General features: G+C 41.4%; 2 protein-coding genes across 5 annotated transcripts in view; one reads left to right on the top strand and one right to left on the bottom strand.

Annotated features, from left to right (window-relative positions):
- Nucleotides 1-16,384, bottom strand: part of LOC118779499 (ataxin-7) — a 32,086-nt gene extending 15,702 nt beyond the window's left edge. For 3 of the 4 annotated variants that reach the window (XM_036531634.1, XM_036531635.1, XM_036531636.1), the window contains exons 1-4: nucleotides 10,978-11,101; nucleotides 10,668-10,883; nucleotides 10,410-10,478; nucleotides 4,423-4,527 (exon numbers count right to left, since the gene is read on the bottom strand). In XM_036531634.1, coding sequence (XP_036387527.1) covers nucleotides 4,423-4,527; nucleotides 10,410-10,478; nucleotides 10,668-10,883; nucleotides 10,978-11,083 — 496 coding nt within the window. In that variant the 5' untranslated portion in view covers nucleotides 11,084-11,101. Of the gene's footprint in view, nucleotides 1-4,422; nucleotides 4,528-10,409; nucleotides 10,479-10,667; nucleotides 10,884-10,977; nucleotides 11,102-13,674; nucleotides 13,771-16,240 lie in introns of those variants that run through there. The other variant, XM_036531637.1, reaches the window with a different exon arrangement.
- Nucleotides 16,385-16,714: 330 nt separating this feature from the next.
- On the top strand, nucleotides 16,715-19,744 carry thoc7 (THO complex 7). The gene is made up of 8 exons (XM_036532068.1): nucleotides 16,715-16,770; nucleotides 17,318-17,435; nucleotides 17,682-17,809; nucleotides 18,045-18,131; nucleotides 18,360-18,417; nucleotides 19,036-19,102; nucleotides 19,190-19,259; nucleotides 19,542-19,744. The coding sequence occupies exons 1-8, from the start codon at nucleotides 16,752-16,754 to the stop codon at nucleotides 19,598-19,600; spliced, it is 606 nt and encodes a 201-aa protein (XP_036387961.1). The 5' UTR covers nucleotides 16,715-16,751; the 3' UTR covers nucleotides 19,601-19,744.
- The last annotated feature ends 1,054 nt before the right edge of the window (nucleotides 19,745-20,798 follow it).

The following is a 20,798-nucleotide window of genomic DNA, read 5'->3' as shown; positions in this document are numbered from 1 at the left end:
ACTGCTCTGGGGTTCACTTCTTGCTAAACAGGTACTCTGCTCCTCTGTCTTTAAAGAGGCACTTTGTTGACTCGATTAAGCCCTGCTTTCCCCCAGTGTTGACTTAGACAACATGACTAAACTGCTGCCAACTGCAGCCTGTTTACCTTCTGCAACAGCTCCACCTGCAACTGTGCACCGAAGAGACAAGTGTCTTCAGAGCTATGAAATCCACAATGTCTTCTATGAAATGATCCTGTGGAAATGCAAACATGCACCACTAAACCTGCGGAACCCGCAGAAGATGCTGTTCCTGTGCGAGCCATTCAGTCCTCACTCAGTCTCCTCTAACTCTCATTATCTCTTGTTCCTCAGCACCTCCTGTCACTCAGCACCTCAAGTCCCTCTATTCTTCATCACATTCCATTATTGATCACCTGCTGCCCCCCTCTCTCTCATCAACTACCAACCCTCAACACCTCCTATCCCTTGTCAAGTTCTGTCTGCTGTACACAACAGTAATGATTTCAGAAATGACTTTTGCATCTCAGGCATTACTGACTGAGATTCACACACACACACACACACACACACACACACACACTGCCTTGACTTATATGATAAACAGTAGACACACGCAAAACCAGTGCAATTCCACTGTATAGCACTGGCAGAGTTTACTGGAATAATATAAAAATGCAATCATGGTTTCAAAAAATCCTGCATGATTAAATTCATAAACAGCTCAAATCCACATAGACCCACACAGATATTGTTCTAATTGCATACTGTGTTTAAAGGAAAAAACACATTCTTCCTCGGTCAACATTTCTGATGTAGTTCTGGTTATCAACAATAGATGTCACCAAAGGACTAAATTAGCCTTTCAACTCCCCCTGCTGGCCAGACCTGATACAAAACTATGCACAGACTTGTATGAAATAAATTGCCAATATTACTAAAAAAATTTTTAAAACCATAGCTGAAATTATTTTGCGTGCGTTATCAACTGAAAAAAAGACAATTCTGAAAATGATCCTGGTCCTGACCTATACGTAAAACTGACCCCGAACACTTGAAAATTTTGAGAGTACAGTGATCGCAGTCAGAGGTGCAATGAAAACTCACAATAGGACTCAGTTTGAGATCATTCACCTGTGTGACCTGGAGCAGGTGAGAAACATGCCAAGACACACCTGCAGATGCCGACTACGGCTGGTCCACACCAAGCACCGAATCTCTACAGCACCTGTTTGGTTTACTGCCTGTGGGCAGGACGCAGACTTGCACAGGGCTCATCTACCACTGATTTAGAAGGGGCTCAGTGTGAAAGTGTAAAAGTAGTTTAAAAGAAAAAAAAAAGAAATCCACAGACTTCCATCTTTGCCAATTCACTGCACATTGTTTCATTGTTATCACTCCGGCACATTTTGAGTACATTAAGGTAAAGAGACAGAGTCAGGTTCCAAAAACAGCAGCTGAAAAAAGAAAGGGGGTTCATACATTCTCCAGCAAACTGTGGCTCCGGCTAAGGTCCAGACCACCCTTTCCCAGGCAATCTGTTCACAGCGCCAGGAGAACAAAGATCTACTTACAGAAGCACTCCAACATCCCAAACCCCGGACTGGTCTGTTTTATATCATACGCTTACCGCATACATTTTCAGCTTCTCCCGGAACACTACTAGCGACGTGGGGACTCGGCTGAGCGAGAGCTTCATGGACTACGGCCACGGGCACCGCTAATCCAGCACACCAGGATACACAGGAAAGCCAGTGCTCCATTTCCCATCATTAAAAAGGAGCTGCCTTTCATGTAGCGAGACACACTTTGTACTACAATGATCCACTGAAACAAGCCTCTTTGCAAGGGTTTACTAATGTCAAGTGTCTGGAAGGCTTTGCTTTCCAGCCGGCAAGTGCACTGGCTATGAGATGGATCACTTAGCTGCCCAGTGCAGAGGTTTGCACACACAGAGCACACGCCACGGTGTTTTCTAAAGACACAATGCAGCGCTTTGCCTTGCTTCTTAATCCATAATTCAGCAAATCTCTCCAGCGGGGTCAAGGTCCATCCCACGCCTCCAATTTGAAATGACTATCAATTGCCTGCTTCTCTTTTTCCTAATCATTTCCATTCATAGAAATGAGTGTTTGAGGTACGCTCACTCAAAGGAAGGCATCAAATATTAACTTGAGAAATGTAAACAGAGCTCTTCTGCTGTGAATATCAAAGAATTCCGCTCTCATTCTCATGCTCACTTAGTGGAGACAGGGCTGGGGCAGGGGGGGTGGAAGGGACCACTTTGAGGAGTGGTTTTTTTTCATACCGGTTAAACAGCCCTCAGTCCCAATGGCCTCATCTATCCCTGACTCCACATGGCAACACGTTCAAAGCCCAGCCAAGTACTACTTGAGGCTTTACACTCCTCTACACATCTTCTTCAGCTTTAGAGAACATGTGGGCTGTGGATAACAGGCCCTGCCACTGGTGTCCGGTCCATGGGGTTCACTTGCACATCAGCTGGTTCACGCTACAGATATCAGAATAAGCTCCAAGCCAATGACACACCCCCTTACAAAGCACCACTCAGTTGCCCACTGAACAGGACATTTTCAAAAGTATTGGTTATCAACACTGAACTGATACGACAGATATCAGAGATCAGAAACCACCTGTGTATGACAGTATGTACTGTACATGCTGACATAGCCTACATGCTAGACTCCTATTTGCAATGACACACAACCACATGAGGGGTTTACAAAAAGCCTGCATGATTACACTCTGAGCTTTACATTTTATCACCAGATGCTTTTATAGTAATAATTAATTTTTTTCATTTCTGCATTATTTGATTATTATCCTCATTACTGCATTTATAAATTCCACAGTGCCTTTCTTAAGCACGGTGGTATCTTTAATTCTTTATTTAATGAAAATGTGAAATTTTGATTAAGATTTTTATCATCAGACATGCATAACTGGTATAACTGACTGGTATAACGAATTGACTGTATAGAACACGAGAACATGCTGAAGAAGTTGTGCTTTGGAACATAAATCCCAGAAATCATATTTCCTCCACCGCCATGAGGGTATGTCATCGAACCTTTGTCTGCCTGTGAAGACAATCACTGAGAAAAGTCGCAAACAGTTTTGAATCAAACTTTGTGAAATTATTGCCTGAGGATAAAGGGAGGAAATGAACAGACTTTGGGGCTGCTATGGCAACAGCCAGGGGTGGCACAGTTTCGAGTGACATGCCCTGAACTCTACCATTAGTCCACACAGACGAAGCCTAGGGGAGAACTCGAGAGTGTTTTGTCAGAGTGAGTCTACTGTACTACAGACTCTCAGGGGACCACAACTCTTGTGCACAGGCACTGCCATCTCTGGAACAGTTCCATCTATTCATCCATCAATACCTTACACAACGGCGGAACAACAGTTCGGTATCCCGAAAAGAATCCTGGATCATGCACACAATCGCAAATAACTGCTGAGCAGGGCTGGGGCGAACTGCTCGCTTTACCTGTGGATTAATCTGGGGACAGATTTAATTCGTCTGTTTGTGCTGAAAGGCCGTGCGACAGCGGAGAGACTGAGGACAGCGGCGGGGGAGTGATGACCCGCACAATGAACGCGCAAAGGACAGAAGGGCCAGTCTGTGCCACCCTTCACACCTGCAGCCATGCGTGTCCCCAGAGAGGCCGGCCAGCAGATCTGGAGGGGTGCGCCACTGCTAGGGACACGGTCAGCGCTGGGGCTCGGAGGAAACGCACGCACTGGTTGTAAGTCGTAACCCTGAGCCTTTACTTTGAAGCATGTTTGCCTTGGTTCTTTGGTGCAATTTGGTTTGACTGTCCATCACAGATGATCTAAAGCCATGCGTATTCAAATGTTTTTACACGTTTTGATTGTTGGCCTCTCTTTTTGCAGATTACACTGTAATGTTTTCAGTTCATTAATGACCACTGCTTTGCCAGCGTGTAAAATGCAGGCAGGTCAAACGTCAACTGGTGCACAACTCTAATGCGGATCTTTATCAGCCCCTGAATGTCAGCAAGCAGTTCATTAATGACCACTGCTCCACTAGGTCCATGTGGTGTACAAAACTGGCAGGTCTAATATTAACCAGTGCACAAAGCTAATGCAGATCTTTCTCAATCTGCACATGTCAGTAAACCCTGGCCTCACATTCTCATCACCGCCATTGCCTGGTCCAAGTTAATTGCATTTCACAACTTCCACACACTCAGCACAATAAGTGCCTCCGACAGCACGGAGACTTCTGGAGCAGCCCGGGCACAGCATGTTGACACCCCCAAACCCCGGAGGAGCAAACCCCAGGGCCATTCCTTCCCTCAGTGCCCTCTACAGATGCTCAGACACAGGAAAGACAGGAGCAGAGCAGGCCGACAGAGACAAGAAGCGACTTACCGTAGTGCGCTTGAAAGGCCTGCGGCTTGACCACCTGACTGCAGTGGTTGCACATCACCAGGAAGAAATCATCCTGTGCGGGGCATTGGCCAAATATGGGCATGTCTGTACAAAGGAAAAAAAGGAAAATCAGGAGGAAAAAAACATGGAGTAAATAGGACAAGCTGCCTTTGTGGAACTAAGCATTTGACAAGAAATTACTGGAAGGTACCATAATGGAGGAGAAGCTAATGAGTGGAGCTAACAAACAATGACAATCACTGACTAGTAAGACCTAGTCAAATACTTTGCTCTTCATAAAATAAAAAAGTGATTAGTTAGTGATTAGTTAGTGAGTCTCTGATAAGATGACAGCTCCAACCATTTTGGGGTACATGAAGCCTCACTCCCACCTACCTTACTATTATACCTTATTATTCTCCTTATTCACGGTGTTTAGGAATGCTCACCATATGGACCAAAACAAACCGAAACGCTACACCCCCCTTTTAAGGATGCAGGCCAAATTAAATCCAAAACATGGGACACCCCCCACTGAGCAGTTTCACACCAGGGATGACAACATTAGTTATGCAAAATAAATTTTACAAAAAAAAAATAATAGATAAAATAAACCAATGTTCTTTTGTTGCTCAAAATCAAATATACTTGGCAGTGATAGTGCGTTTCTTCACTCCTGAGACTAAATAAGCTGTCGGAAATCAGATATCACTTTCCTTTTGCCTGCTGTCTCTCCAGTGGTGCTCATCACTGGCGGTGCAGTGCGGGCTTTCTCCTCACCTTCACTCCAGCACTTTACTGCTCAGCCACCAGTGGCCCAATGGTCCATTTCAGTGGCCCTTCGTGTCCCCAACCACAGTGTGTGAGTAACCTGGGCTGAGTGCAGCTTTCCTGCACAACACTCAGACACTGGGGTCATTTTAAATGGCAGTAGCTGGAGACTGCCCTGTCCTGAGAGGGCTTGGAGGTCCCAAGTCATCACAAAGACTGTGGCTCGGTCATCTACCCTGTCCTGGGAGTTTGTGCATTCAGTTCTAATGTTACCTCTCTGCTCAGAGTTAAACAAGGATGTGTGGGGACTGGTGCATTAAGACGTGAAGCTGTTTCACAAGATAAGCTTTAATCCAAAGAGCCAAGTGGTTCAGACATGGTGTCCACTGGTTTGGTTAGGAGAAAAAAAGTGCAGTAAGAGTGTTTTTTTGGAAGTCCCACAACAATACTAAACATGTATGCTTAATGCGCTGTAAATGCCATTTGCTTGACATGTGCTCAGCACACCCAATTGAATATTTATCTTAGGATGCACTTATGTTTGGATATCATCATTATCTAAATAGCTCAAAATTAATTTCAGACAACTATAGGCTAAGATATCCACACGAAGTGAGAGATCTGAGGTAAATGAGAGTCCTAGTGGAGGAGGGGCAATGGCACGTCCAAGAGGTACTCAGAGGTAGGAACGACCTGTGCCCACGTAAAGAGAAAACACAGACTGAGACATGCCCGGGTGGTCGCCTTTAGAACAAAGGGAACAAATGAGTGAAAAACATGGATAAGACACCAGAATTCCAAAGGTTGACTGAGGCAATTGCGTTCTAAGAAGAAAGGTGTAAGATAATCAGAGTTCCCCCGATAGCAACTGTAGTAAGGAAAAAAGGGGACCTACCAAGAACGGATATGCAGTAGGTTCATTTCTGTGGTTGCAATCTATTAAATCTGTGTATTTACCCAACCACTGAAAAGCCGTTTCCTGGCCATTTTTGAACAGCAAATGTTTCTACTCAGTACAATAGAAACATTACCGCTTACTGTTCTTGTAGACTTGGAGACGTCTCTCACAGCAAATAACTAAATGGAAACTACATCTTTTCTTTCTTAAAAGGATGTGCAATTCAAGTATAGTGCAGCTGGACAGTCAGTGGGCTGACAGTACATTAAGCCTGTGTCAACTGATACACAGCAGCTCAGAAGCTGTACTGTAGGTCAGCCTTGAGTACACAAGCGCAGTATTGTGTATTCTCTAAACTAGCTCCAAGATGTGCACACTTTTCATGCTCACAATGTAAAAGAAATATCAGAAAGATTAAACATTATCACAAAAATCTGAAAATACTGAAATGGGAAATGATCAAAATTTACCATTGTGTAGAAAGCACAGGAAGAGCTGATTAATCCCTCTAATTAAGAGATCACCCAAAGTGCTGCATGTAAAATTAATCTGCATTCGTTCACAGTTTAGTACAACAGTGAGGATGCCTTAAAAATTTCAAAATGTGCATTTGAAAAGTGTCACTTTCAGCTTTCATTCACTCAATCGTGTTCTTGTTTTAAACCTTTGATGTTTTAAAGAATAGAATTGACTCAAACCGAGCACAACATTTTTAAGGACTGCTTCAGACCATCAACAATAAAATAAGACCTATGGTGGTTCACAAGGTCAAGTTTGTCATGAGAACAGAAAAGAAATCCTGAAATCACTCAGAAATGCACAACTCAAAAGATCCCAGTAATGAACCTACCAATTTGACAAAATCCCACTCTAAAATGTGTCATCACAACCACAGCTGTTGTAGGTTCCTAAACCTATTTCTTACCTTCATGTTCCTAAGGATACTAGTCAAGAACTTCAAGAACTACCCCTTCATGAAACACAAAACATGTTGTACTGGAGAGGAACGCAATTTCATCGAGCTCAGAAGCCTCTGTGTGTCTGTAAAAACAGCATTCACACACAAAATGTACAAACACCATGGCTGTTGCAGGGCACACATATTCAGTGAGTCTTGCAATTTACAGTTATGCTGACCACAAGATGTTCTGCGAATCGGTCCCCTGAAAAGAAACATGACAAAGCAGCCATTGCCTTGACCATGTTCATATTTCTCGCAATGTCTACATGGTTCGCAGCTCATTTCTATGTCTTCCTGAATGCAGGAGTGAATCTAGGGGCATCAGACAAAAAGCTCAATGACACTTACTTTTATGCAGAGAAAAATGCAAACGCTCCAGGTGTAAAGAAGAGGTCCCCTCTACAGGACTGATGTTTCAAGTGTTGCGCTTTTAACACAGAAAACCTTACATCAAATGAGTCACCAACAATGCATGGAAAACTCTGTAAAGCATTAAAACCACAAAGGCACACTTAAACGTTATCAGCGTGAAATGGATTAAATGACCCCTTTCTTAGCTGTGTAACATTTGCGCCTTTTAACATCAGGTTGATATCCCCTTGCCTAATGTTCAAACCCATTTTATGTTACATTATTTTTAGACCACTTAATACCCTCATTTTCCTTCTGAACAGTGTTCATCTGAACTTTGAGGGGTGTCGGTGCTAACACTGTTTTTAGAGGGGCATTCTGACAGGTAATTATGCAAAAAATAAATCTTCAGAAAGTAGCTGAAGAAGAATGGAAAAGGTCAAGTTGCGCTTTAATACTGAAATTCTGTGTCGTTTTCCTTTAGACTTCCAGCCAGGAACACTACAGACAAAGCTCAGTTCATTTTGCTTCATTGACTGATATCAGTCAATCACAACATGGAACAACACCAGTATGTGCGCTGCTCAAGAAAGTCCCCACATCTCAAGTGAAGCGGTGGTGTTCCTGACGTCCTCCTTCCTCCGATGGCTACGGGTGATCTAACTGAGGAACGTGCTGAAATGACACCTTGCCAGATAGTGGCCAGAGAGGACGACACATCAGCCACGTTCCCCAGGCGACCGTGCTAAACTCAGGTCCTGTGGAGGATGGTTTTTGACACGGCTCTTTTCAGTGAGTCACAGTAGTGATGCAGTCACTCACAGGGGGTCAATGATAATAACAACCCCCCTCCGGTTGGGGGGAGGATGTACTCTGTCGTCACAAGAGAACGCCCGTGGAAAGGATGTCTCGGTTGGAAGCAGACGATAGCTGAGGATCACCGACAGCCAGACAGGGAGGGTTTGCCTTGCAGCGTCAGCCAAAAACAACTTTTTTCTCACCTTCGACAGAACTTGGACGTAGCCCAGTTTACATGCATTTCAGTCAGCAAAAGAACATTAGAACAGGCACATACACAGGCGTTTCTTCAGGCAATGACATCACCCTAGAGCGCGCTGCGCTCGCCGTGAGAAACCGACTCCTTAACCCCTCTGGGCAGCGCGGGAAGCGGGAATTGAATCTTCATTCACCTCCATTTCAGCGTGCTGAAGACCTGAATTATACAATGGGTTCTAGAGCCGGTCACTGGCTTCACCAACCGGAAGCCAACTGCTGCCAAATTGGCTGCAGTCCTCCAGTCTCCCCTGATCACAATGAGCTCTGAAATCCTCAAGAACTCTAAGTGTAGAAGAGCTAAGCCACGCAAGACAGTTACATCTTCGTAGTGCTTCTTTCATTAATGACAGGTAAATTGTATGAATTTCATTTACACAAACTTAAAGGGGGGGGGGAGACGACACACACCACAGGATTTCCAGTTACACTGCTTTCAGAAGTCTAAGCACCAACAAACACCATAGAAAAACAATTATAAAAGCTGCCTATTTTGTTTGTCTTTTTTGATACAATAAAAATCTGACTGCCACACAAACGTTTTCTAAGAATTTGGCTTCAACGCAACTTGTAGGATATGACTAATTTGTTCTAAATTGCAATGAGTTTGTGGTGCACACACTGGCCCCATTGTCTACCAGTGCAAGTGCACCATTCAATAAGTACTCTGATGAGTACAGTGTGTAACCCTTTGCTTTTCAGTAATGGCCTAATGGCACACACTGGCAAAGGAACTTTAATATTATGACATAAAGAATGTCTGACAAAGCCATGTCTTGCATTCAATTATCTGTAGATTAAAACACTAACTGTACACAATCAATACAAGCACACAGATTCTCTCCGAGCATACATACACACTGCATGTAATCAGTGCACCATAGCAAATTTCTACCAGGCCAGACTGTCTGTTCTGTGACAGGATGTGTATGTTCCTAATACACAAAAAATTTGTAATTGACCTTTATGTAAAATCCACAAACATGTTATTTAGTGCAAACTCTCTTTTGTCCCTCATCCGTGTGCACAAACCACTGTAGTAAAAAGATTTGTTGCGTGTCTTCTTCCATGCCAGTCTAAAAGTTGACAGATTCTCAGTGTTTTCAACAGAAAATTCTGTGAGAGTTTAATGATGCCTCAGCAAGCTGTTGTATGTATGAGGTGTGCAATTATGAAAATGCACTTTTACAGTACTCCCTCTTAAGACCTAATACACTCAGGTGTTGAAATTTTCCATATAAAATTAAGGCATAGATGTGCTTCACATTCCCTCGAAGGAGGATTACCTTTGTGTCACTTACAAAAAGGGACTAAACTGTGTTTGATTCCCTAAGTACCTTTTTGAATTGACAGGATTGTAAGTTACCCTGTCTAAGCACATACACCGCATCTGTGGTGAATCCTGATCTGCAATGAGACCAATTACCTCACCATGTATAGCAAATGCATTTAAATGATCTGAGATCACTTTGTAAGAGAGATTCCTGGAAAGGAAAGCTCACAGTGGACTGTGCTTCTACTTGTTGTCATGGAGCAATCTGGGCTTCAGTTCTGCTGCTAGCGTAAAAACAAACTTGTACAGCAACATAATTCTACAGCACCTTTTTAACACTTAAATCGGTAGCCTATGCTAATGACAAGCTCAGCGCTCACGTTTAAACTTTGTAACTGCTACCTCTTCAGTGTATGCCCCTCCCAGGCAATAAACAGCAACAACAGTTATTACCTGTACAGGCACTCATGGCCCCTCTGCCTGAGTTTCTTTCTCAAACCTGTGCCCATTCCTCAAGAATGCAACTTTTTACCTGTATAAACACTCGGGTTTTTCAGGCCCCTCTACCATAAGTCAACCAAATGTGCTTGCATGACAGTGAAATCAGATTTCTGCCGGTGCGTGAAGTCGATGCAAACCACCAAAACAAAAATGCACATTTTGAAGAAAAAAATACTCACCGTCTCTACATAGCCTCATGGCTTCTCGATTTTTCCCGCATTCTTTCAAACTTTCTTCTGATTCTGCACCTAAGGAAGCGATCAGATATAACAAGATAAATAGTTGCACTTGCTTGCTGGTGCTGTTGCTTACCAGTCGCGTTCCTCGTACTCCCCCCCCCCCCCCCCCCCCCCAAACTGCACGCAATCAAAAAGCTCGCGATCTTCCGTTTTCAAAAATCTCAACAGACGGACGGGTTTTTAGATACAGCCACTCACCGTCGTTCCCGTGGAGTTTAGCGGCATCGACCCAGTTGCTCCAAGGCTGTCCCAACATGATTTCTGGACTGGGCAGAGATCTGCGCTCCCCTACAGTCGCCATTGCTGTACAGCCTTCTCCCTGCTGGAACTGCTGCTGTTGCTGCTTTGGCTGCCTGGCCGCTTTGCGCTGCTCCCCCCTGACGTCATCATCGGCCCTTTCCGACATTCTTTCCGCTACAAATGTAACAAAACAGCAGTCAGCGTTTAAGGTGGTTAACTCGAAATCTTCAATGATTTATGCCATACAAAATGCACGTTTCCTTTGTACCCGGTGGTCCATAGGAACAGTGTTTGGGGGAATGTGCGGTTGACTGGGTGTCCCTTGTTTTGGCAGATGAAATACAAGATACGAGCGACGGCGTCCTTCGATACATAAGGTTACGTACTGAGCGGCGCTATCGTAGATTTCAGAAATGAAACTTTAAGGAGGAACCCATAACTTCACTCCACTGACGTTTACGTGAAACACGGGGAATCCGGGTCATTTGCAGAAACAATCCAAATTTAACATTAGCGCAGTTGTTTTAAGATATAACCGTCTGGTTGCATTACGTGCTAACTGGCAAGCTAATATAGCGCTATTTGTATAAATATCTGCATGAGTCACTCCACTTCCGATTCAATAATTGCTAAATAAACTCAGTCTACGTCATGGCTCAAAGGCACGCACATGTCATAACGATAGCTTTAGTGATTACGTATCTAAACCTTAGCTGGTACAATATTAGTGCTAATAATGTCTCTAGAAAACAAACAATTTTCTGTGTTGACATATGCGTTTCCATCGATATGAAATTGAATGTTGGTAGCTATTAATTATAACGTAGCTATCAACAAAATAAAAACAGAACTGAGTACTTTAATAAAGCTTCTGTTGTTCTGTTGCTGGGTGGGATGTCCTGTGATGCCCTACTTCGCCCCAGGTTTACAGCACGTCGATTCATATTTTTCACAAGTGCGGATTTTGCGCAGTGTGGAGCAAGGATTCGCCTACGCAGACTACTCGTAATATTAGGCACATTTTACATAAGTCCGAAAGTGAAAGTGTAGGATTATCGATTTCACGACACGCAAGGCCTGACAACAGTGCATCACAATTAGGTAATGTTCATCTGCCGTCTTGCTGGTTACTTCAGCCAGCTTGTGAACTTTCCTAACACAGTAACTCGGGACTCGGGTGCAAATGAATTTTTAACATGATCAACGTTTCTTTTAGGCCTCCCAATTAACTAGATGCATTTTTCAAAGCAATTAGATCTCGGGCAAACGATTATTCATACACAGAACATTAAAGTAAAATACCGAACTTTACTGCATTCGTGAGACACCAACATGCACGCTTTTTACTTTCTGAAGCCTCACGAACATCGCGATATTACGTTTTTCGGTTACAATTTTAAGATAAAAAAAATCTGTTCTAAAAAATCTGCTTCCCAGAGTAACAACATGACAAAACACCACAGAAACATTTTTACCTCCAGACAGCAAACTACATACACACGACCTGAAATAGGTCTTTATCTTTTAAATTGTTAAGATGCATATGCTACAGTTTGTAAATAGAAAATCTGAGCACAATGTAGAAACTACAATGACTTAGATCTTAATCACATGTAGAATTATGCAAGAAGTCCTGGACCACTGCCACAAATTTGTGTTACTTAGCAGGATTTACAAGTAATCATGGCTGTTGCCATTTACAATGCTTTCTGGTGTCCACCATTTCAAGCTTAGTGGACCATTTACCTTCTCAACCAAAATTCACCAGTATGTCAAACAAGAGGCCTTTGATCATCAAGTTTGTTAAAAGATATCACTTTGCAAAAAAATCAAAATTTTTACTGCCTGAATGCCACTTAGATTTGCACTTATGGTGGTAAACTGGGCAGAAATATTCTCCAGTTTGGGAATGTTAAGTTAAAGAATATAACCAAAGGAGACATGATCTTCTACCTTTCTACATGGAACACTTCAGTAAGAAGACAAAGAATCTGCAGTACCAGGAACCTGTTCTAGTGTCCACACCCTTGGCACCCCATGTGATTCTGGGCTCCAGTGTTACTTCATACTGCAGTCCTTATTTGTTGATGAAGTACCAGACTATCAATAATTGACAAGATTCTCTCTAATTCAGACCCCAAACATATCAGGGGGTTCAGTTTAATGTTAATTCATTTTAGGGATGCTGCGTTTTCAGACTCATCTATTCAGCATCATTTGTTAGGGGTCATATTCAGCTAGGGAAGGATTCTATCTCCACAACTCTGATTTAGCTGTCACTAGTGTTTTTTGTCACTCTGCTTTACATAAAGATAAAACACTGCTGTTTAACTTCATGATAACTCTTTAAGGTTACACCATTAAATTAAAATGTTATTGTGATGCCACTCCACTTATATTTCTCAGCTTTGGGGGTTAACATTTTGAGAAATGAGTCATATTTAAGGAACTAAGGCATGTCAGAGACTTGCATGGCATTATATAATTTCACATTCAAATCATATCTAAGTTAAAAACACATTAAACTGGCAAATATTATGAAATGTCATTCAATTATACTTAACATATCTTATTAGTGAATACTAATTGAGACTATGACTTAAATTCTCCCTGAATACAGGTCTGCATTGTCTGACCTACTGGTATTTTCTAATCTTTTTGAAAATGTGTTATAATAATAATATAATTATTTTATTATATTATTAATAATATAATAAAAACACAACTGATATTGCCAAGTGCTTTGAACATCACATCATAGCCAGATTGTCCTGACTGGCCTGTATGGAGTCAAAGAAACAGACTGCTCCAGACTTACTAGTGAAATGGATGATCACTGTGTACACAGCTTTCCAGGCTTTGTTGTGGTGGCTGTGGTGCTGTGCCTAAATCAAGGTTTATCTGTGTTTGGGATCCATGAAAATCAAACCGCGGCGAATCAAGATGCAATTTACTGGACCCATACCTTGTCAGATGTGAAAACAAAAATCCTATTATTCAGATCAGTCGAGCTTCATCAGTTTGGGTGATCAGGATCCGACACACCAGTTGAACAGAGAATCTGAAAGGAAATCGCATCAGGTTTTATCGTGTTCCCAGTTCACTTTAAATGATGACCCTCAAGGGAATCTCCATATCACCCACCTGGAAGACAACACAACACAGCACAAGCAAATCTGGCCACAGTCGTTCCTGCATTTCACAAGAAGAGCTTTCATGTGTGTGCATGAGCTACTTATGGAACAACCCAGCCACTGCCAAGTAATCCAATCCAATAAGTACTATCCCTGGTTGACCACCTGAGCGTCTTGCAGTTCTCAGTTCAATAATCCCTTTTACAGATAAATTACTGAAAACACCAAACCATCTGAACATCTTTCCTGGCTTTAGGCATTTAATTACCGATAAAGTTAAATCAAATATCCCAGTTCATCAGCTTATACAAACCACTGGTGTTCTAAAGAGTTGAAACCAGAACAACCATCATGAACAAAATGCACCACAATGTAATGTAACAGCAAAAGAAACAACATCTGGACAGGATTTCAGAATTGTTTTTACAGTAATCTTACACTGTTCTTCGAAATGGAACTTGGAAATACAAGTTGAACTTAATGGATCCTTTTTGTCATTTGCAATACAGGAATACTGAAAAAAAGTCTGAACACCAAGAAAATATAAACAAAAGAATAGTAGAAAGCCAACCATAGTATTATGTAATTAATTTAAGATCATTTCCGCTGGTCAGGCTCTAAGAAAACTGCCTATGTTTGTCTCTGTTGCTAAATCTTAAAAATAGTAAAACACTCATGACATTGACACAACTTAAAGTTCTCATTATAACCTAACTACAGTGAAGTACTTCTGCCTTCCCACCTCCCAGCAATTTTTATAATTCATTATGAGCCTTGCAGGTTAACTTACATTTACTTAGCAGATCAGGTAGAACACAAAGTAGACTTCTAGCTTCAATATTTATTTTTCATTATTTATTTGCTTTACAAGAGCCCTATACACAGCTTGTTCCCGCATTCTTTATTTATTCTGTTGGATGTTCTCTGAAGCTATTCTTGCAATGTGCCTTTGCTGAAGTGGACAACAGCAATGACTCATCCAGAATTTGAACCAGCAACCCTCTAATAAAAAAAGCAGTCGCTTCACTACTTTGACCTTTTTTGAGAAAACTTCACCCTAATGTATCCATTTATTTATGTGCTTGTCTGTTTGCATTAGGATCTTCATTGGAGGTGCTAGTCTCCACAGATTGAGGGCTTAGAACCATGTATATAAATTAATTACCTACTGTACCTCTGGGCAGTCTCAATGCTATCAGCAAAATGTGCAATACTGTCCATGGGATGCTTTTCTCCTAAAACTGTTTAATTGCATTGCTTCAGGTGGATACTGCATATAATATATGTCAGCCTACAATGTACAGCATGACCCTACAACACGATTAAAAACACCACGTGATAATTAGCTACAAATGATTGTTTCCAAGTTTTTTTTATGGAAATGAAAAAGGTGCTACCATATAGATCACAAGTTACAATATCCAATTCAGCACAGAATGATCAGGTATATTTAATATTACTATCAATGGCTTTGTCCCTTTAAATGTTTCCTGAAAAGCAGAACAGCAGACAATTTCCTGTTTATTGTTACTAGCTACATACTGTGACACTATAAATATACTTTGAGTTCAATAGCATGTGAACCTATAATTTAGGTGTAAGTGAATCATGCGGATTCACAAAGGATGAAAAGAAAATGGGATAAAAAAACAGCCCCTTCTGCGGTCCCCAATAGCAAGAATTGCAGACGATCCTGATAATCGTGTTAATACCGCGTCCCACTAATGCACATTCAGGGCACGTTCTGTTCAAGCGCGGGATTTAAAAGACGACTGAACTCAAAGTCTTTACTGACATGCCAAAAGTGCAAAATTATAGAGAGCTTAACAACCAACTAACAAATAACTGCATCCGTACACAATGCACACAGAACATAGCGAGCCTTAGAGTACCACGAATTATCATTCATAACACTGTTAGCTACAATACCTGACACACACACTATGCTCATGATTGTTTTATTTCATACTATTGCCTTAAATTTTTCATTAATAAAAAGTATTAGAACGCATTGTAATGCACAGGTCAAATAAATAAATAGTTGATAAACTACACATTTTCTTCTTTATGTGTTTATCGTCACTGTTGGTTAACATTACCTGTGCTAGTGTTAGAACTTGGGTGCTGTTTTCTCTTACATTCTAGCTAGCCACTATGAAATTGTTTTTTAAGTAGCTAACTTAGCTATTAAACTAGCTAGACTGTGATACTGTGTTAAGATATTTAAATGGTAGCCAAATGGCTAAGTCTACTAGCAAGCTGAACTGTTTCATTGTCGTCAGCTAGCTGGCCAGCTACATGATAAAATAGTGCCTTGCAGCTTGCTAGCCAGGATGGAGGTGGATGTCAAGCACTGTAATTAACAGCAACCAACGAAACACGTCTATCTGCTCTTACCTTGTTCCAGAACGTTGTGAAAGTAAATTTTGGTCCTGGGAGATTCCAATGTACTGAATTTAGCAGATATTTAAAGATACAGATCGCGAGTTAAGAGCGAATGCAATGTTCACTGACTGTGGAGGTCTTTACTAGGTGCTTCCATGTCTGTTTACCAGACGGCATTCTGGGACACAGACGTCACCTTCCCCACACGCATGCACGTTTCAACCAGTCTTCTGCGAACGATATTTTCAAACACAACAGGGTAAGGAAATTTACGCCATTTTGGATCTAGAGAGGACGCCATTTCAAGTGGAATGAGTTGAAATTAGAGCCGTAATGGCAGTCAACAGAAAGCAGTTACGGGGTATTTTAAAGTCGTTAGACCATCCTTGTTCCTCTGACCAATCATCGCCGTCTTTTGTCGGAGGCGGGGCGCTGATTAACTAATAACCTTTTTGCAGGAAAGATGTATTTTTCTAAGTCACCAATAAAGTTTTATTTGAAGATAGACGAATAGCGTCGAGCGATGGGGTCCGTAACTGATGGTAAATTGCTTTGATGACTTTCTGCATTACAGCCAATCATTCAATTTGTGCCGTATTTGTAAACGTGACATTGATTCTTTAATTATACGACAGCGAACTAACTATCTAGATGAGTAACGATGCAATTAGCTAGCTTCCATGTAATGCGCGCTTGCCCGGTCTGTTCAACAATACATAGTGTCAAGATCGGGGCCTAGCTAACTCGCTAACTACAATACACAAGCTCTAGCAAGCCAACTAGCTCGCTAGCTACAAGTGAGTTGCTAGTTACTGTTAGCTTGATGAGCAACAGATCTAACGTGAAGTAGCAGTGTTCGGCATGAGTACGTAAGAATCTAACTTCGCTAGATGATGATATGTCATAATCATTTTACTGTCTTAACACTAGCTAATGTTAGTTATCTAGGCAGCCACCTGGCGTGATTCATGAGTTAGCCATAGTGCTGGTCTGTCTCACAAACACTTACGTATTTCGTAAGTGGACATCTCTTAGCAAGCCAGCTAGCTACAAAATCATGCAGTAATAATTGATTGTTTTTAATTGTAGACGAGGTTATTCGGAAACGTCTACTGATTGATGGCGACGGAGCTGGTGACGACCGACGCATCAATGTGCTCTTGAAAAGCTTCACAAAATGGTGCAATTCTGGGTCACACGAGGACGGGTAAATAAAATTATATACTGTGCTAAGATTCCTAGACTCTCTTTGTCTTTGGTTTAGCTTGTTTGGTCTTAACCATTTAGTAGCAAGTCGAGTTTTGGATGGGATGACAAAACTTATGTAACTTTTAATGTCCCTGCTTGTCCATCTGTAAAGTCTTAAGTGGGTCAGCCAAGGGTTGACTACTTTTGGAAAATGTCCTAAAGTTCAATGCACCACACGGTTAACCTTTCGACCACTCTTCTGCAGGTTCACGCAGTACCAGAGAATGCTGGGCACCCTCGCACAGTGTGAATTTTCAATGGGCAAGACTTTATTGGTGTATGATATGAACCTCAGGGAAATGGAAAATTATGAAAAAATATACAGCGATATTGGTGAGAAACCTCTTATTCCTGTTGATGAGCGAAAACTAAATGATTTAAAGTTAAATTGTTTCATGATAGAAAGTCTGTATGAATGCCTCATTTGAAGTTAGCCTACTTTTGTTGAATGTTCACATGCATCTTCTGCTGCTGTCATGACTGAAACACAGAATATGAAAATGACCTGAAAGATTGGTCCTTTTGTTTTTGAATTGTGCTGCATTGTAATACTTTATTTTTGTTACAGAGCAAAGCATCACGTCTGCACACGAGAAAATAGCTGAATGTAAAAAAGAAATAATGAGAGCTAAGAGAATACGAAAGAATCGACAAGGTGATGCATGGATTCCCCAGCTTTATATGCCAGTTATGCACTATGTGTACAGAAGGGATGTCTGATTTTTAGATTTGGAATCACATTACCCTGTAGACAAACTGTATGTCACTTATTTCATATGCTGATATTGTAATGCTTTGATTTGCTTTGTAGTGTTTGAAAGTCTGAGCAAAATAAGTCTGAAAGTCTGAGTCAAAAGTCTGAATGCTGTCACTTTTTTTCTAGAATATGATGCACTCGCAAAGGTAATCCAGCAACATCCAGACAGACATGAAACACTAAAGTAAGTACTCTCCTTTGTCTGATAAAAAAGTATAAGTAGAATAGTTGGGGAATGCTGATCACAACAGCTGTGCCACAAGTCTGAACAGCAAAGCATCTGCTGAGGCACCTCTGATAATGTATTCTCAAGGTGGCTGGCAAAGCAAGAAGGCAGATTTAGACAAAATAATTTGGTTATAAATCAGTTATCTGCATGGTAATATTTGTGTTTAGAATTTAAAATTCACACAGTATAAATATACATATAAACCTTCCCACATATTGACCTTCTTAATATGGACTGCATAGATGGTCTATGTAGTATACGCTGGGCTACGCATCATTTTATTAGTGCCTGTGGGCTGATTTCAGTTTTGTGATTATTGTTAAATGTCAGGACAGGTCTGGCTAAAAATGCATCCACTGAAACAACTAAAGCTGTCAAGCATCCCTGGGGGAAAATATCAATATCTCTGATGCACATTCCTACCTTTGCAAAATTGCATTTGGTAAAGCGGTGGTGGAATTTTAATGTGAATTTGAATGTTTTCATTAGTTTTGACCATACACAACAGAACACATTCTAATTTTAATGCATCACTTCATCTCTAAAATCGGAGTATTTGTCTTCTAATCCCAGGCAACTGGAGGCTCTCGACAAAGAACTGCAGCAGCTCTGTCATATAAAAGAGAATGTGGAGGACAAGGTAAGGGATACAGTTCATTCACCTGCGCTGGTTTTTCTGAGTCCCTGATTGTTTCAGATTATGACTGGTCATTCTGCTCCTCCACAGCTCGAGCTAAGGAAAAAACAGTTTCATGTGCTGCTGAGCACCATCCGTGAGCTGCAGCAAACTCTCGAAAGTAAGTGTTGACCCTGCACTCCTGCGATGGCTGTTTTGAACTCTTGGTTTCACTCTTCTGAGGCACAGAATTTGGTGGGAGAAAGCCAAACAAACAGCTTGTGTGTTTAGAGGGGCATGCCAGCATAGTTTATGGGATCAATAAACAAATTATGTGTAGACAGTTCCCTTGCTGTAATTCAGTAAATGCAAAAGGGATGGTAGACAGATGATGTGTGTGTGTGTGTTTTTAAATGCTTGCTCTGATTGGGAGGAAAAAAAACATCTTTATTTCTTTTATCAGATGATGAAAAATCAGAAAATGAGGAATCCCAGGAAAGTCCAATGGACAATGGACAGTGAACATTGATGTGATGTTTCAGCTTTACCTCTTCAATGATATGTCAGAATATTTGTTTTCCCTATAATTTTTTTTCTCTCATGTTGTTAAATTGATCTGAACTTGTGATTTTTTTTTTTATTGGTTTAAATGTTTGCATACAAATAAAGCGGTTGTTTGTCTACAATTTTGTTATTTTTACTTTTTTTTTTTTGCTTCAGGTTTGCCATGTTATCCACAATGTGACTTGTGTGTAATATTTGGTGGTAAAATTCAGATGATGTTGGGATGCTCACTGTGTATTTCAACAATGGGTGTATTTCAAACAGCAGTGATTGTCCATCACTACAACCTTGGTAGTCATAGCCTCAATATTAAATGAGTAGTTCTCGCAGAATAATCATATGCTCTTATTTTGCCAGATAAAGGTAAAACATGCATGTATTCAGGAAGTACTAACTTATAAAAAGATGCGAACATAATTGCCATGTGGCTGAATTCCCCTAGCAGCACCATATACAGGGAATGCATGTGGTCCACCACCTGTGCTTTCTGGTTGCCTTCTTAGTGACTCTCTGGAACTGCTTGCTGGCGTCCAGGATGTGGTCTCCCATACCCTGGCATTGCTTCAGCTCGGCCCGCCTCTGTGCCAGAAGCTGTGTGGACTGATCCACCATGGTGCCAATCAGATCGTCCACCTGTGGGAGGGAGGAGAGGGAGGCTTCAGACGCTCCCACCTCTCAGGGTCTGTTCAGTCAGCTAACACTTCGTCTGAAGGCACTGTCCCACTATTGGACCCATCTGTATTGCTGGATAAATGCCAAGACTTGTAGGTGGTGTACTAGAAGGGTGTGGATACTATCTCAAATCCACCCAAATCAAAAACCACCCAAACCAATTACAAGTTTGACAAGAATGAGCTGTATGTTACTATTCATAACGCTGAAAGAATTTTTCTCATATATGGCTGCTAAAGCATGTTTAATGGGTTAGAGCTACATGCACAATATTAGTCCTCACTTGAGTCTGCAGTTTTGCTATGGTCACAGCCGACTGCCTTCTGCTTCGTTCGGCTGGTCTCCTTCTCCTCTTCAGGAATGCAAATGCTCTGTTTTTCTTTCTGTGGGAAATCTAAACAAAGTGGACATAAGCCCCCTGATCCCAGCAGTATACACACTGGCAGGTACATCTGTAATGAACGGTTTAAAAATCACTGATTGT

Source organism: Megalops cyprinoides, chromosome 6 (assembly GCF_013368585.1).
Source record: "Megalops cyprinoides isolate fMegCyp1 chromosome 6, fMegCyp1.pri, whole genome shotgun sequence".
Taxonomy (NCBI): Eukaryota; Metazoa; Chordata; class Actinopteri; order Elopiformes; family Megalopidae; genus Megalops; species Megalops cyprinoides.
The sequence above is the reverse complement of the archived record's forward strand: the minus strand, read 5'-3'. Positions and strand labels throughout refer to the sequence as shown.

What these genes read in the sequence shown, in the direction of transcription:
- thoc7 (XM_036532068.1), top strand. An exon ending in TCTGGGTCACACGAGGACGG is followed by an intron (nt 17,436 to 17,681) that starts GTAAATAAAATT and finishes ACTCTTCTGCAG; the next exon opens with GTTCACGCAGTACCAGAGAA. An exon ending in AATACGAAAGAATCGACAAG is followed by an intron (nt 18,132 to 18,359) that starts GTGATGCATGGA and finishes CTTTTTTTCTAG; the next exon opens with AATATGATGCACTCGCAAAG.